The sequence below is a fragment of the Pongo abelii genome, chromosome 17 (genome assembly GCF_028885655.2).
Source record: "Pongo abelii isolate AG06213 chromosome 17, NHGRI_mPonAbe1-v2.0_pri, whole genome shotgun sequence".
Taxonomy (NCBI): domain Eukaryota; kingdom Metazoa; phylum Chordata; class Mammalia; order Primates; family Hominidae; genus Pongo; species Pongo abelii.
Window position 1 is genome coordinate 48257715 of NC_072002.2, and position 16611 is coordinate 48274325.

General features: G+C 35.4%; 1 protein-coding gene across 13 annotated transcripts in view; it reads right to left on the reverse strand.

The window, feature by feature from the left end:
- Positions 1 to 16611, reverse strand: part of NOL4 (nucleolar protein 4) — a 376996-nt gene that overhangs the window by 96626 nt on the left and 263759 nt on the right. For 8 of the 13 annotated variants that reach the window (XM_054537788.2, XM_024236123.3, XM_054537795.2 and 5 more), the window contains 2 exons: positions 6323 to 6502; positions 5407 to 5598 (listed from right to left, as the gene is read on the reverse strand). In XM_054537788.2, coding sequence (XP_054393763.1) covers positions 5407 to 5598; positions 6323 to 6502 — 372 coding nt within the window. The remainder of the gene's footprint in view (positions 1 to 5406; positions 5599 to 6322; positions 6503 to 16611) is intronic. The other 5 variants (XM_054537789.2, XM_024236126.3, XM_054537797.2 and 2 more) reach the window with 1 other exon arrangement.

Consider the following 16611-nt stretch of genomic DNA (forward strand, 5'->3'; position numbering starts at 1 on the left):
CTGTCTGGGTCTACATTTACTTTTTCTATCTTTCTAAGTTGTTACCCAATCCAAAGGGCTTACAATTCTGGCTAAGAGTTTCCTACTCAATTCAGGTATCTGGAAATTTCCTTTTCTTTCTTTTGAGCTTAGCTGAATATTTTTTAAATTGTTGTATTATATTCAGGATTTGTATGTGTTTGTGGTGGGAAGCTGGGTGGGGTGTGTGTATGTGAAGAGAACATACCCCATGAGGCTCAGGTCAACATCTTGCTTAAAGTAAAAGATGCAGTGAGAAGTAGCTCTGAAAAATATATTGGCTATATTCTTTACAACTTAGTTATTCTCCAATTTTAATGCATTGAGTAAATAATGAGCAAAGGTACCCATAATCTCTGAGTCATAAAAAATTAGTGAACCAAGAGACAACCCATTGAAAGAAGGAGCAGCAGTCTCATATGATGAACTAAGGTTTGAAAGAATATAATTTGAACATACCAGAAGAATAGGTAGAAAGGTACCATATTATATGCTATACATATACATACATGATCACATATAGTACCCCAATAGCCCTATCCTTTAGAAGAGACTCAGAAACACTACACTTGTACAGGAATTGAACTAAGCAAGGAATTGAAGCTAGGTCTCTCAGTTTCAAAAGGTCATATGCTAAAACATTATAGAAAGAAATATGAAATTTATTCTGCCAGGCACGGTGGCTCACACCTGTAATCCCAGCACTTTGGGAGGCCGAGGTGGGTGGATCACCTGAGGTCCAGAGTTCAAGACCAGCCTGACCAACATGGAGAAACCCCATCTCTACTAAAAATACAAAATTAGCCGGGTGTTTTGGTGCATGCCTGTTATCCCAGCTACTCAGGAAGCTGAGGCAGGAGAATCGCTTGAAACCGGGAGGTGGAGGTTGCAGTGAGCTGAGGTCACGCCATTGCACTCCAGCCTGGGCAACAAGGGTGAAACTCCATCTCAAAAAAAAAAAAAAATGTTCTAAGATGACAGAGTTTCACACTATCAAAGCCAAAATTGAGGAAGACTACTCTAGGGGCAAAGGCAGATTTATCATAAAGTCAATAAAGTGAGGCATAGGATGCCTCAACTGGATGAGCCTCTTAAGTGCTGGAGTTCCTGGATATTGTAAGCATTCTAGGTAGAAAGGGAAAGCCACTTTAAAATCCAGAAGCATTTATATGTAAGTGTGTCTGAAAATTGTCTAACAAGATGTTAGAAGAAAAGTGTTTTAATCTTCAAGATTTCAGTGGTTTCTAAATTTCTTTTGTGTAGGATATTTTTAAACTGCACATACACATTTTTTCTACCTAATTTTTTGCTCATAATTGTGTATTACTTTTCTTTTCAAAAATATCTCAAGACATATAATCTTCAGGTTTTACAAACCCTATTTCTGCCTCTGCCTAGGCATAATGTGTGTGGAGAGTGTAAGAGGAAAGTAGGGAGTTGAGTTAGGATTATGCAAGAGTACAGGTATGAGGTATGAAGGATTAGAACTAAAATAAGAGCACATGAAATCAGAAACTGTAAGATTTATTTGGGAAACAGAGTAAAGGAGGAATAAGCAGAATTCATTAAGTGGTAGGATACAAGACAGAAAAATAGTCAAATCTCATTCCACATTTTTGAGCAATGGTAAAAATGACAATATGGTGCTATTAACAGCAGGCAAGTCAAGAGGAATTTACTGGTGGCTTGATAAATGAGGTGGAATATCAGTGGAGAAAACAGGTGCTGGAGAATATAAAGAGTTCAGTGTGATATAATTATTGCCCTAGTTCCGACTGACATTTGGAATTAAATACCAAAGATTTGTATATTTTTGGTATTGTACTTTGAGAATAGGATACTGTACACAAGGACAGACATTTGTAATTGTGGTTAGGGTGATATACAGTACATGGCTAAACACATAACTGTAGTATCTGCCCAAAAGCAGGTAAGAGTAAATGAGGAGGAACAGAAACAAGTTTCAAGAAAATGAGCAAATACTTTAGTTGAATACGCAGTCTTTGAGTTTTGTGCAAAGGTGGTCATGTGATCTTTATAAGAACTAATTCAGTAGAGTCATCCTTTGGTGTCTGTGCGGGATTGGCTCTAGCACCTCTGAGGATGCTCAAATCCATTACACAAAATGGCATAGTATTTGCCTATTACCTAGGCACATTGTCCCATATACTTTAAATCATCTCTAGCTTACTTATAAATCTTAATACAATGTAAATGACATGTAAATAGCTGTTATACTGTGTTGTCTAGGGAATAATGACAAGTAAAAAATGTCTATACATGTTCAATACAGGCACAATCCCCTTATTTTTTTCCCATATATTTTTCAATTAGTTGATTGAATCCATAGATGAAGACCTTGCAGATCTGTAGGGCTGACTACACAGTGGTGAGAACCATAGTCTGGATAATCTGAATGTAAGGGACTACTGCAGGATTTGGTGGTAATAGGTATAATCTGTGAGTATAAAATGCTCTTTCGAGAAACCTGAGAAAGAAAGATGAACTCAGATTGTAGAAGAAGAATAAGAGATGTAACTTTTTTTGATATCTGAGAACTTTTTTTTTTTTTTTTTTTTTTTTTTTAGGAAAAAGGGATTAAATGTTCCTCTCATTGAAAAGGGAAAACTGAATATATAAAAGAGTAGGGGTGGTTGATGGAGCAATGTTCTGAAGAAGGTAGAATTATATGGGGGCAGAGATGTGAGGTTTATTTACCCAGGGCAAGTAAGAACAAGGCTTTTCCTCTATAAAGTCACCAGAGAATACTTGAGAACATTTAAAAAACTTTGAAATTTTTAATATTGCTTGTTCAGGCTCTTGGAGTGATGACTAAGACCAAGGTATATTCATGCTAATAAAGACTAAGGTGAAAGAGAGATCCAGATCCCTGAAGTGGAAAAGGTAAAAGAAATGTGAAATCAGCTTAGATATCAAAATTAATAAGGAGGATACTATAGGATGCAATTAAAAATAAAGATTATAAATAAAGATCTTAGAGAATGTGAATGTAACCTGGGGGATGGTAAATGACAACTATAACACAGAGGGCAAGAGTTAGTACAAATAGCAAGTGGAAAATTCAAACAAAATGTGTTTGCTAATTAGCATCAATTAAGTTACTTGGTGACAAAGAGAAACACATAGTTATATTCATGTTGTGCGAAGAATATTAATAGCTACATAGGTATTATAAAGTTTTTATCAAGATCTTTTATGAAAGGCTAGGTATATTTTTGATATAATTTTCGGTTTAAAGAATCGCTTAATTCATTTTTATAATACTTCTATTTGTTAAAAATTAATAGCAAGTGTCACTGTAGCTATTCCCATGCTTATGATATCAGGGAAACTATGTATTGAAAACAAGGTCTGATCCCTCTACTGTGAGCTGTGTTTGACAAATAGAAGCAAATGATCGAAAAGCTAAATCCTCTAAAAAAAAATATTATTTCCTAAACATGAAAGGCTTGCTTTCTGGTGCTTTCATAATTAGACTATTTATTTATTTGTTTCTAAATTTATATCTCCTCTTTTCCATTAAAAATTATCAAATCCACCAAGGAAAGTTGTCTCCACCAAGATAAATTAAACAGAAAGACAATGGAGAGTTTGGCTCTGAACTCCCTGGCAGTAAGGCACAAAAGTGAACATATTAAGGTTCACAGTCCCGGTGTTGAGAACAGGTGAAAGCATTCCATTTCCTCAGGAAAAACAATTATTTTTCTTGCATTAAATTCTAGAAGAAACTTCTGAAATCAGATTTTCTGTCATGGACATTTAGCAGCCTAGTAAACAATGACCTTGACAATACAAAAACTTGCATGAGATTTATTTCTACAAGGGAAAAGAGTCAATTGCATAATATTAAAAGCAACTAACTAGGTAATTTTTCAATAGATTGAGATTATTAAATTTAAATATCTAGGCTATTTGGTTTAACTAGGTACAGTGGCAAAACTTGGGATACAAGAGGAGCAATGGACTAAAAGTCTCCTATATATTCCCTAAATATTGTCATTTAGGTTTTACAGAAATACATGTATGCACCTTGGCGAAAGAGTCTCATAATGCAAATTCAGGAAACAAAAAACAGAAATCATGTCACCTATTGGAGATGATACTCAGTATGGGCCAACCCTACCTTGTTCATAAAGCTGTGCTTTTTATGGACTTTTCTACTACTATGAATTTAAGATCAGGCCACCTTCTGGAACAATAAATATTCTTCAGAGAAATTGCTGAATTTGAGCATCAAAGCCACACAACAGACTCAATAACAACTTGATATATTTGTCTACAGATTAATTTAATGGTTACTTAACTCATTGTGATTTTAAAATCTAATGAAAATGAAGACAGTATTTATTGATCAAACATTAGATTTATTAGATTTATCTTTCATAAAGCATGGCCTTTTATATCCAACTCTGGAGATTTTATGATTTGAGATAATTGGTACAGACATACTCTGAAACCTCTCTTATGTACACCAATTCCTACCCAATCACACCTAATTAATTAGATTCACAGATCACAAACACTAACAGCCTAGGCTTTTATGGTGCCTTCTCAAATAAGACGAGAAAAAAATGGTTTCACAAAATTTCGAAACTGCTCACATACATAAGAAATAAGAAAATGGGAAAGGCATACATTGTAAACGTGTGCGTTATTTCTAGATGTAACAATTAGAGCAAGGTGAAACAGAATAAAGTTTAAAAATCATTGATTTCTAATCTCCACCCTATCAGTAATCTAATGTCAACATAATCTCATCTGTCTATAACATCCACCTGAATATGGAAGCTCTTGGTACCATCCACCAGCACACAAATAAACATATCCAGTACAACAAATCCTTATATTTCACCTAAGCATTTTCATTCTCTGATCTTTACTTTCAAGGACTGCAATTTGTTAACCATTGATATGAAAACGGTATTCCTTAGGTGGATCCATCTGTTTCCTTTTGATTTAGAGAGTGCCATTCTTACATGCCATCTCAAGCAGTGACTGGTGCTTCAGTTCACAACTTAAATAACCTCATGCCCACTTCAGTAGCGACAGAAAGAAAACAAATATGAACGAGATGCTGGTTCTCACTGGTGTTTACTCATATCACCTTTATTTTCTGTGACATGGTACCACGTGGTTCTGTGAGCAGTGGACTCACAAGATATTCCTTATTAAATAAACAAAGGGAATAAATACTTCAGGAAGATGAAAAGGAGAAGGGGAAAAAAACAAACGAGCAAACAAAAACCCCTTTGACCTGACATTATGGAAAAAAATAAAAAAAGACACTAAGATGGAAAAAAAATAGTGTCATGGTTTACATGTGGGATTTTGATGGAGTCTAGGGCTGTGTTTTAATTCAAAACTCACCATCTCAAAACCACTTCTTTTCATCCGCCTGCAGGACTTGAGGTAAGTACGTATACGTTTTCTGGCACGCTCTTGATACTCAGGGAATTGTCGCCTGCATGAGTCAATGATAGCCTGGATCTTTTCTTTGGGCTGCTTAGAGATTGGGACCATTCGGTCCAAGTTTTCATCTACAAACAGCCTGACAAACATCTGTTGGCAAGAGGGAGACAGAGGAGAAGGGTTTGGAGGGCTGCTCTCTTCTGTTCCTAGCTTCCTGTCTTGATTACCGATAGGAAAATACTGTTTTCTGGTTTATGCACTGGAGAACTTTGCAATGGAAAGCCAGAAATTTTAAGCAAACACTCTTCAAAGACTTTCTAAATGGTTGGATTAAAAAATAGAGAGAGAAAAAGAGAGAAAGGCAGACAGACAGACAAACATACAGAAAAGAATAGACTATCGTGTAGAAAAAAATCAGGAAATAACAGTAGACTGTGACAATTGAGCACCCCTTTACGTTCTCTATTAATGATGAATACGACTGTTACATTGCTACACTGCACAGTGGACTAATCTCTGAAATCAAACAACTGACTCTTTTGTCATGCATAATTAGATAAGCTAGGAAAGCAAAAGAAATAACAGATGACGGGCGTACTCTTCCGAGGACTAAGCTGAGGCCCCCTCCATCCACTAGGTAAACATGCATACTCACACAACACAACTCCAGTTCTCAGCTCACATTTGGCTTTAAAATTCTAAACAAAACACAGCAATTCTGGTGTCTGGTTGGCAAAGAGTGTTTCATGTACTTTTTAAATCCTTCTGTAAATTAAACAAACATGACTCTAAAATATCCACATTTACCAACAAGCAACAACATGAAAGTGAAGTGGTAAAAATTAAACCACACTTGGAGTGTGGCAGGACTCACATTAAAAGCTTTCAGCCGCTCGGCTTCAACGCCGTCTGTCTCATTAACTTTCTCCGAATCGTCATGGTCCTCGTGGTCATCTTCGTCCTCATCGCCCCTGTTTAGTGAGAGGTCCTCCGCTCCTCGGTCTACACTCTCATTTTTGCCAGAGTCATAGCTGGAGTAACTATGTGCAGGAGACTGAAAAGAGAAGGTGAAATAACTGCTTTTAAATTCATTGCACAAGCTTATAAATTTTATGTTTCATCTTTAATTTCAACTGTTTCTCAAAAATCTGGTTTATGAGTTGATAACTCTAGAGCTGTGGTGATTTCAGTTTAAATAAAAATTAATTCAAATTAAATTAAAATTTCATTTGCTTGTTCACGTCACACTAGTTACATTGCAAGTACTCGTTAGCTGCATGGAACGTTTCCATCACTGCAGAAAGTTTTATTGAACTTAGCCATTCAAGAGCAATTAGTGTTTCCTCTCAATACTCATATTCCAAATAAAAAAGCAATCTGTAAATGATTTTGCAAGAGAATCATTGAGTCACATATTCTTAGAACTTAATATGACCTCAGAGCATTGTCAATATTAGTATTAGTATTACACTTTATATAATATTGTATTATATCATATCAATATTATACTAACTTTATTAGTATTCTTTAAACAGTTATGGAAACTGAGGGATGTTTAATTAACTTCCCCAGCAAGAGCTATACAAAATATTATTGACTATTAATTATTAGTTAACATGCTTTAAAATAAATGTATAAATTGTCTATGAGCCTTAAGAGCCTATGAGCATCTGATTTTGGTTTAGGAAACAGGAACTGGGTTTCTTCCTAATCCTCTGTTAAGTTTAATGTTTCTGGGTTCTAACACCATTCAAAAGACACAACAAATTTAAAGCAAGAACAATTAAATAATAGTGACACATATTTCCATGTAAAAATCATTAAACATCTGAAAAATTGAAAATGTTTAACAGTTCATTTTCACATGAAACAGCTGATAGATAGCCTTCGTAGAGCCTCCGTTGTCAGAATACAATGTATAAGTATATCTACATGTTAATGGGGCTGTTTAAAATAAATAAACTGGCTTTGATCACTTTTCATTTTGGGATTACACTTATTCCAAATATTTTCTCTTGGGACCCTCTAGGATTATTCCAGAGTAAGTTTGGAAGAGTGACCTGGAAATACAGAAAATCCAAGTATATGGTGTGATAAGGAGCTTGAATCAGCCATGTACAGCATAACCACAAACTATTTTATGTACTCTTTGAGACCATAACATTGACCAATCTTCTTAGCATATCCTAGGTAGTTTTGATAAGATACTAAACTAAGATGTAATCAAATTTAAAAAGGAGTATTCTCTATTTATTTTTGTTTCATGATATAAGAGATATTTTTTGAGACATCACATACAATAAAGCAAATAATGAAGCAAGTGAGAGGTAAAGAGAAGAAATTAGTACTTAGAACAACTGCATACCTAGTCAATTGGTTCCCTTAAGCTTCATAGCAACCTGGTGAAAAAGGATTATCCTCCAGATTCTACAGATAAGGAAACAGCTTTAGAACGTCTAAACAACCTCTTCTTATCTAAAGAATGAAATTATATAACTACTATGTGAACCTAGGTCTGCCTAAGAGCTAAGAGTGATCAAATAAGGTTTTCTCCTCAATATGAAGTTTTTCTTTCTAAGTGTGTGTGTGTCTGTGTATGCATGTGTGTGTATAATTGAAAGAACATAAAATATGCATTGGTTTATGTATATGTTAATCTTTAAACAAAATATTTTATAAGTGATTTCCCCTAAAACTGTTACTCCACCTAAATAAATTGGCTACATTATTTACATTTTCTTATAGAACAGTAAGCTGCAATTTATAAATCTTGAGTAAGAAGAATCATCACTTGCTATAAAATTTCCACATATAATAGAATATATTTAAATAATTTATTAGTGCTTCATACACAGTTTTGCTTATTTTTTTTGCTGGATAAAGTAGAATAAAGATACACTATTGTAATCAAATACAGATAATTACAGTTTCTTAAATACAAAACATCTACAGAAGGAAATAGTGACAAGCTTTCTTTTTTCAACTTAGGACTAAACATATTCTGGAATAAATATATTTATTTTAGGAAAAATATATATTTAAGAGAATAAACTCTTAATAAACAGCAATAACATACAACTTTTAAGACCAACATGGTTAGTAGTAATTTCTAAAATCTCCTGCTCCAACTCCAAGTATCTATCTCAAAGTCAATCATTTCTTCCCTCGGCAAACCTTTACATTAAGTATCACTACACATTTGGTTTTGTGCCAAGATACTCTGCCACAGAGCAGTTTTCATTCAACAAATTATTTATGGGCACCTATTATGCATCAGGCGCTATTCTAAGCCTTTTAAATATATGACTCATTTACAATGAACTGGTTAAGTGACTTTCCCAATGTCACATAGCTAGCAAGTGAAAAAGGATCTGAACCCATGCAGTTTAGCTCTGAGTTTATCATCTTAACACTATTCTATGCTGTCTCTATAGCATGACTACTTATGAGATTATTGTTATAATATGAGTAGAAATCAATTCCTAAGGCACTGTATTTCTTGACACCAACTTTTAATATAGAAGTACCTCTGCGACAAGACATATTAAACCCATTTCATTATTTAACATCTAACTATGAATTTCTCCTGAGCCAATCTAATAGAATACATGTATTTTATATGGGCTGGAGCCTATTTAATAATGTTTTTGTATTCATGAAGTGTCTTAAAATTTACATGGAGCTTTAACCTCGACATAATAACTTCACAGAAGAACTAGTATTAATATATTAATATATTACATTATAAATGGTTTCAAATATATACACAATAATAATAAATGATATTAATATATCTGAAAGTTAGCTTTATGTGTCAACTTGACAGGATGACACGGCGTCCAGGTATTTGGCTATCCATTATTTCCAGGTGTGTCTGTGAGGATGTTTCTGGATGAGATTGGCATTGGAAGTGGTGGATTCACTAAGACAGATTGTTCTTCACAGTGTGTGTGTAGGGTGGGTGAGGGGAGGGCACAAAGGCATAATCCAGTGTCTTGAGGGCCTGAATAGAACACAAAGCAGACGGAAGGAAAATTTGCCTATTCTGCCTGACTGCTGAGCTAAGAGACTTACTGAGAATTCTGAGTCCCCTGGTTCTTAGGGCTTCAAACTTGAACTGAACTCCACCACTGGCTTTCCTGGATATTTAGCTTGCAGATAGCAGATCATGGCACTTCTCAGCCTCCATAATCTCATGAGCCAATACTTTATTCTATATATTATATATCTTATTCTGTTTCTCTGGAGAACCCTGAGTAGTAATTATATTATTCACATTATCAATGACTTCATTAAGGCTCAGTTAATTTGACTTGATGAGATAACCTCAGACACTGAGAAGAGTGGTAGAGAAGTTAAGTAGAGGCCATCCATTCATCACTGGGCCGGTAACACTACACAGAATTTCAGCACTGGGGGATCATGGGAGTTAGCAAAATAAATGAAAATGTTGAGTTTTGGAATCTCAGTGGATTGCCAAAGTAGAAGGAGAAAGGTAAGTGTGTAAAGGAAGATGAATGCCAATCCACACAATTTTCATTAACTTCTCTATAATTGTGTCCAAGACCAACCATGGGGCCTGTTATGGTATCTCCTACTTGTTTGCTGGCCCAACACCTTTTTCTTTCAGAAATGGCCCTTTGCTCTACCAGGTAAAATTGCCAATCCCCTGGGTACCAATCTTCTTTATGCTAAGCACGCATCTTTGCCTCTAGGTGAGATGGCTGGCCTGAGTCTGAAATCAAGCTGAATCCAGCAGAGCTAAGGAGCATAGAGTCGTAATAGCACCATTTGTGCATCTATATCTCACTATTACTGAAATTAAGCCCTTGACCCTTCAGTTGTATCATACCATACATCCTCCACCCACCCACATGCTTTTAAATTTTGCTTAAATTTGAGTTTCAGTCACCTGAGATTGAATCTGGAGTGGCACAGCAACCAGTCATTAGAAGCCAGATTAACAATATAGATTTCACACATGATCATTCAAATATATAGATGGCCCCAGCCAAATGAATAATACTATCTTTGTAAGCAGCAGCAGATATTCTCGAATCTACCAACAAAGTAAAATGATAGTGAATAACCTTTATGAAGGGAAAATGTAAATTGACAGTGTTCAAAACTGCCTCCATGCAATAACATATGTGTAGCATGCTTTAAGGATCATACTAACATATCATAACTATATAGTCAGTGGAGGAATAATAAAACTAGAACAGATCTCTGACATTAACAGTAAAGTTAAATTTTAAAAATCAGCATAATATCTTTACAGTTCACATCATTAACAAGGTGGAATTACCTAATAAAATATATTAAGGAAAATATTGCATAGGTTTGAAAAGCCTATCTTTTTAAATCTAAAATGTAATAAGCATAATATATTTTTGAATGGCAATGTGAAATATTTAAAAATGTTACAATACAGTTATTTGAATGCAAGTATTCTAGGCTAATTCATTCAATACAGCTGTTTGATGGACACAGAACCAGTTGGAACAGTAAAATTGTATAGCCCTGTTTACTCAAGTTTTAAAGAACGTGCAATCTTGCAGATCTGAAAATATTCAGGATCTAGATCTCAAGGATGATTGATGTTATTTTGCTCTACAAAACAAACTGAAATTTTTATAACTGAATTCTGCTTTTCAGCTGGATTATCATTTCTTGCCGCTCTTACCATTTAGGACCTATCATTTAAGGCCGAATTAAGTTCAGTTTCCACAAAGATTCCAGCTTCTACCCTAGTCTACTTCAATCTTTCCCTAAACTGTGAAGCCAAGTTACTTAATTTGACAGATTTAAACACTATCATTGTTCTCTACTTTCCATATTAATTTGCATTTTTCTTCAAACTAGTCTAAGAACCAACACATATCCCTCACAGAATCCAAGACATGAGCTTTACAGATTGCAATTCAAGACTGCCTATAATTTCTCTTTTTTCTATAAAACTATTTGGTTTTTATAAATGGGGGAATGTGAGTATTGGAATGGTATCATAGGCTCAGGGAATACAAATTACTATAGGTCTCCAAATAACCCATATAATATATGGCAGCCATTTGCCCCATAAGCCTGCCTTGCCTTAATAAGAACTTTGGATGACCATAGCCTAGGAAACCTTCATTTCAGGTGCAATTGTTTTCTTACTTCAAGTATAAACCTAAAAAAATCCAAACCAGAACTAAAAAAAAGATCCAAAGTTATTAAAGAACCACAACTTAGGGTCTATGGAAGATGGATACATGCTTATCCTCAAAACACAGGTGTTGGCTTATGGGGATAAGGGTAGATTTTTGCCTTAGATGTATACTTTGCTTATTCCTTCCATGATAACATGTGGCTTTCCTTAGCAAAGAGCCTTCTGAGAATACATTTGCACTTTCCTTTTCTCAAATTTTCCCATCCCAATAGAACTGCCAGCATTAGGCCTTGAAAATTCCCACTTGGAGGAAACGTAACCTGTTTGCTTATCTGTAGTCAGAGCCTAGGATGGCTCAGATAGCAACACCACAGTGCTTGGTGTTAGACACAGCTGCGGTTGGGAGCTGTGTCTGATATTTGCAGCCAGTTGGAAAAAAGGCGAACCTGTGTTTCCTCATTATGTCCTAAATGAGGGAAGAACACATGAATTCAGTGCCAGGTGTCTATGCTTTCACGTGCTTTGCATGTCTATGTCACAGCAGTGATCGTAAGGTATCATGCAAACGAGTTTATATGTTCATATTCCATGCAGTCTGAGAGTTACTTGAGGGGAGAGTCACATAGGCATCTTTCATCTTTATAACATTGCACAATGCCAAACACATAGTAGGAACAAAGTAAACGTTTTCTGAGTGAGTGACTGATTACACTTTTCAGTTACACTGAAGATGATTTAATTTTTTAAATTGCAATTTTAAAAACTATCTTATATTTCCTTTTAAAAATATCAGTTATTCATTAGTGAGTTTACAAGCAATGTCAGGATCATTATAAGTGTAATGATCTAGCACTGTGTGTCTCTGATATGATATGAAGCACATGGCACTACTCAAGAAGTAAACTCACCATCAAGAAAGAAAGAAAGAGAGAAAGGAAAAAAAAGAAAGAAAAGAAAGGAAAGAAAAGAAAGAAAAAAAGAAAGAAAAGAAAGGAAGGAAGGAAGGTAGAAAGGAAGGAAGAGAAAGAGTGAGAAGAAGTTGAACCCAAACTTCAATCTAGAAACAGTGGTTCTCAAAATGTGCTGGTTGCACTAGCAGGATCAGCATCTCCTGGAAACCTCCTAGAAATGCAAAGGCTCAGCTCCCTCCCAAGACCAACTGAATCAGACACTTTGGATGTAGGCCCAGCAATCTGTGTTTTAACATGACTTCCATGAGATTCTGAGGCACAGTCAAGCTTGACCACTTGTCTGGAGCTAAATTCCATTTGTAAGAAAAATGGCAGAGAGAGAGGTTAAATAACACCAGAGAAAGCACACAGGTAAATCCAAAATATGAGACACTGGGCACGGCAATTGATCTTGGTTCTGCAACAATTTACTGATATGGAAATAAGATATATTAAAGGAGATTTAAGAGATATAATCAAATAAAATGTGTAACCCTTGTTTGTATTATGATTCAAAGAAACCCAAAGCAAGAGACATTTTTTGAGAAAAGTAAAAATATTCTATTATAGATGTGGATAATATATAATAACATGGAATTATTAATTTTTGTTAGATGTAATACCTTAACATTTGGTTAAGTAAATATTTATGTAAGAAAATATCCACACTTGTTAGAGATACAAGTTGAGATATGAAGAGATGATACGACAAGAATGCCTGCGATATGCTTTAAAATACTATAGATGGCCAGGTTACGTCTATAATCCCAGAACATTGGGAAGTCAAAGCCGGAGGATTGCTTGAGGCTAGGAGTTTAAGACAAGCCTGGGCAACATAGTGAGACCTCCATCCCTAAAAAACAAACAAACAAACCAAAAACCAAAAACAATTATACAAGCATGGTGGCATGTACCCCTAGAAGTGTACTGGGGAGGGTGAGGCAGGAGTATTGCTCGAGCCCATGAATCCCAGGCTGCTGTGAGCTATGATCCTGCCACTGAACTCCAGCCTGGGCAACAGAGCAATACCTTGTGATACGGTTTGGCTGTGTCCCTACCCAAATTTCATCTTGAATTGTAGTTCCCATAATCTGTATGTATCATGGGAGAGACCCAGTAGGAGGTAGTTTAACCATGGGGGAGGTTATCCTCATGCTGTTCTTGTGATAGTGAGTTTTCATGAAATCTGATGGTTTTATAAGAGGCTTTTCCCCTTTTGCTCAGCACTTCTCCTTACTGCTGCCATGTGAAGAAGGATGTGTTTTCTTCAATTTCCACCATGATTGTAAGTTTCCTGAAGCCTCTCCAGCCATGCTGAACTGTGAGTCAATTAAACTTCTTTCCTTTATGAATTAGCCAGTCTTAGGTACGTCTTTATTAGCAGCATAAGAATGGACTAATACTCCCTGTCTCTTAAGAGAAATTAAAATACTACAGAGAAAAAGTTAAAAAGTTAAACAATACGGGAAAGTCTTAAACACTGTTCAGTTTAGGTGATGAGTACTACTGGTTCATTGTATTCTCTATTTTAAAATACATTTTATATTTTCAAAATAAAATTTAAGTTTATAAATGTTGTGATTGATTGATATCCCCTCTGTTTTGACTATTTCTTTATTAGCTTATTCAACAACATTTAAGAAGCACTACTTCATGTTTAGAGCATTGTTTTCGGTTCACATGATTGGATGAATCCACATTTTGTAAAGCCTGAAAGTTATAAAATTTAGAGAGGGGGCTGTTTTGAAACATTAGATTAAAAAGTTATTATTTATTTAAGATGAGGAGAATAACCACAAATTACAAAATTTTTAAAAGCTTCTAAATATATAAAATACTTCAAAATATTAACAGCCATCTATGACAGGCCCACAGCAAAAATCATACTGACTAGGCAAAAGCTGGAAGCATTTCCATTAAGAACTGGAACAAGATAAGGTTGCTCACTCTCATCACTCCAGTTCCACATAGTACTGGAAGTCCTAACCAGAGCAATCAGACAAGAGAAAGAAATAAAAGCCATCAAAATAGAAAAGGAAGTCAAATCATCTCTCTTTGCAGATGATATTATTCTATATTTTGAAAACCTTAAAGTCTCCAGCAAAGGGACCCTAGAACTGATAAACTACTTCAGTGAAGTTTTAGGATACAAAATCAACATATAAAAATCAGTAGCATTTTTATACACTAAGAATGTTCAAGCAGAGAACCAAATCAGCAATGCAAACACCAATAATGTTCAAGCTGAGAGCCAAATCAAGAATGCAATCTCATTTAAAATAGCCACACACAAAAATGAAATACTCTAAAATATATACAACCAATGACGTAAAAGACCTCTACAAAGAGAATACTACTTAAAGAAATCAGAGATGACATAAGCAAATGGAAAAATATCCCATGCTCATGGATTGGAAGAATCAATCTCATTAAAATGACCATAATTTCCAAAACAAACTACAGAGTCAATGCTATTCCTATCAAACTTCCAATGACATTTTTCACAGAATTAGATAAATCTATTCTAAAATTCATATAGAATTTTAAAAAGCTCAAATAGCCAAAGCAATTCTAAGCAAAAAACAAAGCCAGAGGCATCACACTACCTGACTTCAAACTATACTACAAGGATACGGTAACAAAAACAGGATGAAACTGGTACAGAAACAGACACATGGACCAATGGAACAGAATAGAGAGCCTAGAAATAATGCCACACACCTACAACCATCAGATCTTCAACAAAATTGACAAACACAAGCACTAGGGAAAAGACATCCTATTCAATAAATGGTGCTGGGATAACTGGCTACCCATATGCAGGAGAATGAAACTGGACCCCTACCTATCACCACATACACAAATTAACTCAAGGTGGATTAAATGTAAGATCTCAAACTATAAAAATTCTAGAAGACAACCTAGGAGATACTCTTGTGGACATCATCTTTGGCAAGTAATTTATCACTGAGTCCTCAAAAGCAACTGCAACAAAAACAAAAATTGACAAGTGCGACCCAAATAAACTAAAGAGCTTCTGCAAGGCAAAACAAATTAGCAGAGTAAACAGACAGCCTACAGAATAGGAGAAAATGTTCATAAACTATTCATCCAACAAAGTTCTAACATCCAGAGTCTATAAGTAACTTAAAAAATTCAACCAACAAAAAACAACCCCACTAAAAAGTGGGCAAAGGACATTAATAGACATTTCTCTAAAGAAGACTTACAAGTGGCTAACATGAAAAAATGTTCATCATAATTAATTATTAGCGAAATGCAAATCAAAACCACAATAAGATACCATCTCACTCCAGTCAGAATGGCTATTATTAAAAAGTCAAACAATAATCTGGGCACGGTGGCTCATGCCTGTAATCCCAGCACTTTGGGAGGCCGAGGCGGGCAGATCACGAGATCAGGAATTTGAGACCAGCCTGGCCAATATGGTGAAACCCTGTCTCTACTAAAAATACAAAAATTAGCCAGGCGTTGTGGCGGGCGCCTCTAGTCCCAGCTACTTGGGAGGCTGAGGCAGAAGAATGGCTTGAACCCGGAAGGCTGAGGTTGCAGTGAGCCGAGATCGCGCCACTGCACTCCATCCTGGGTGACAGAGCGAGACTGTCTCAAATAAATAAATGAATAAATAAAAATAAAAATAAAAATAATTAATGGATCCTGACGAGACAGTAGAGAAAAAAGAATGCTTACACACTGTTGATAGGAATGTAAATTAGTTCAGCCACTGTGGAAAGCAGTTTGGTGATTTCTCAAAGAGCTTAAAAGAGAACTACTATTTGACCCAGTAATCCCATTACTGAATGCAAACCCAAGGGAAATCAAATCATTTTACCAAAAAGACACATGCAATTATATGTTCATCATGGCACCATTCACAATAGCAAAGACATGGAATCAATTTAGGTGCCCATCAGTGGTGGGTTGGATAAAGAAAACATGGTACATATACATCATGGACTACTACATAACCATTAAATAATGAAATCATGCTGCAACATGGATGCAGCTGTAGGCCATTATCCTAAGGGAATTAACACAGAA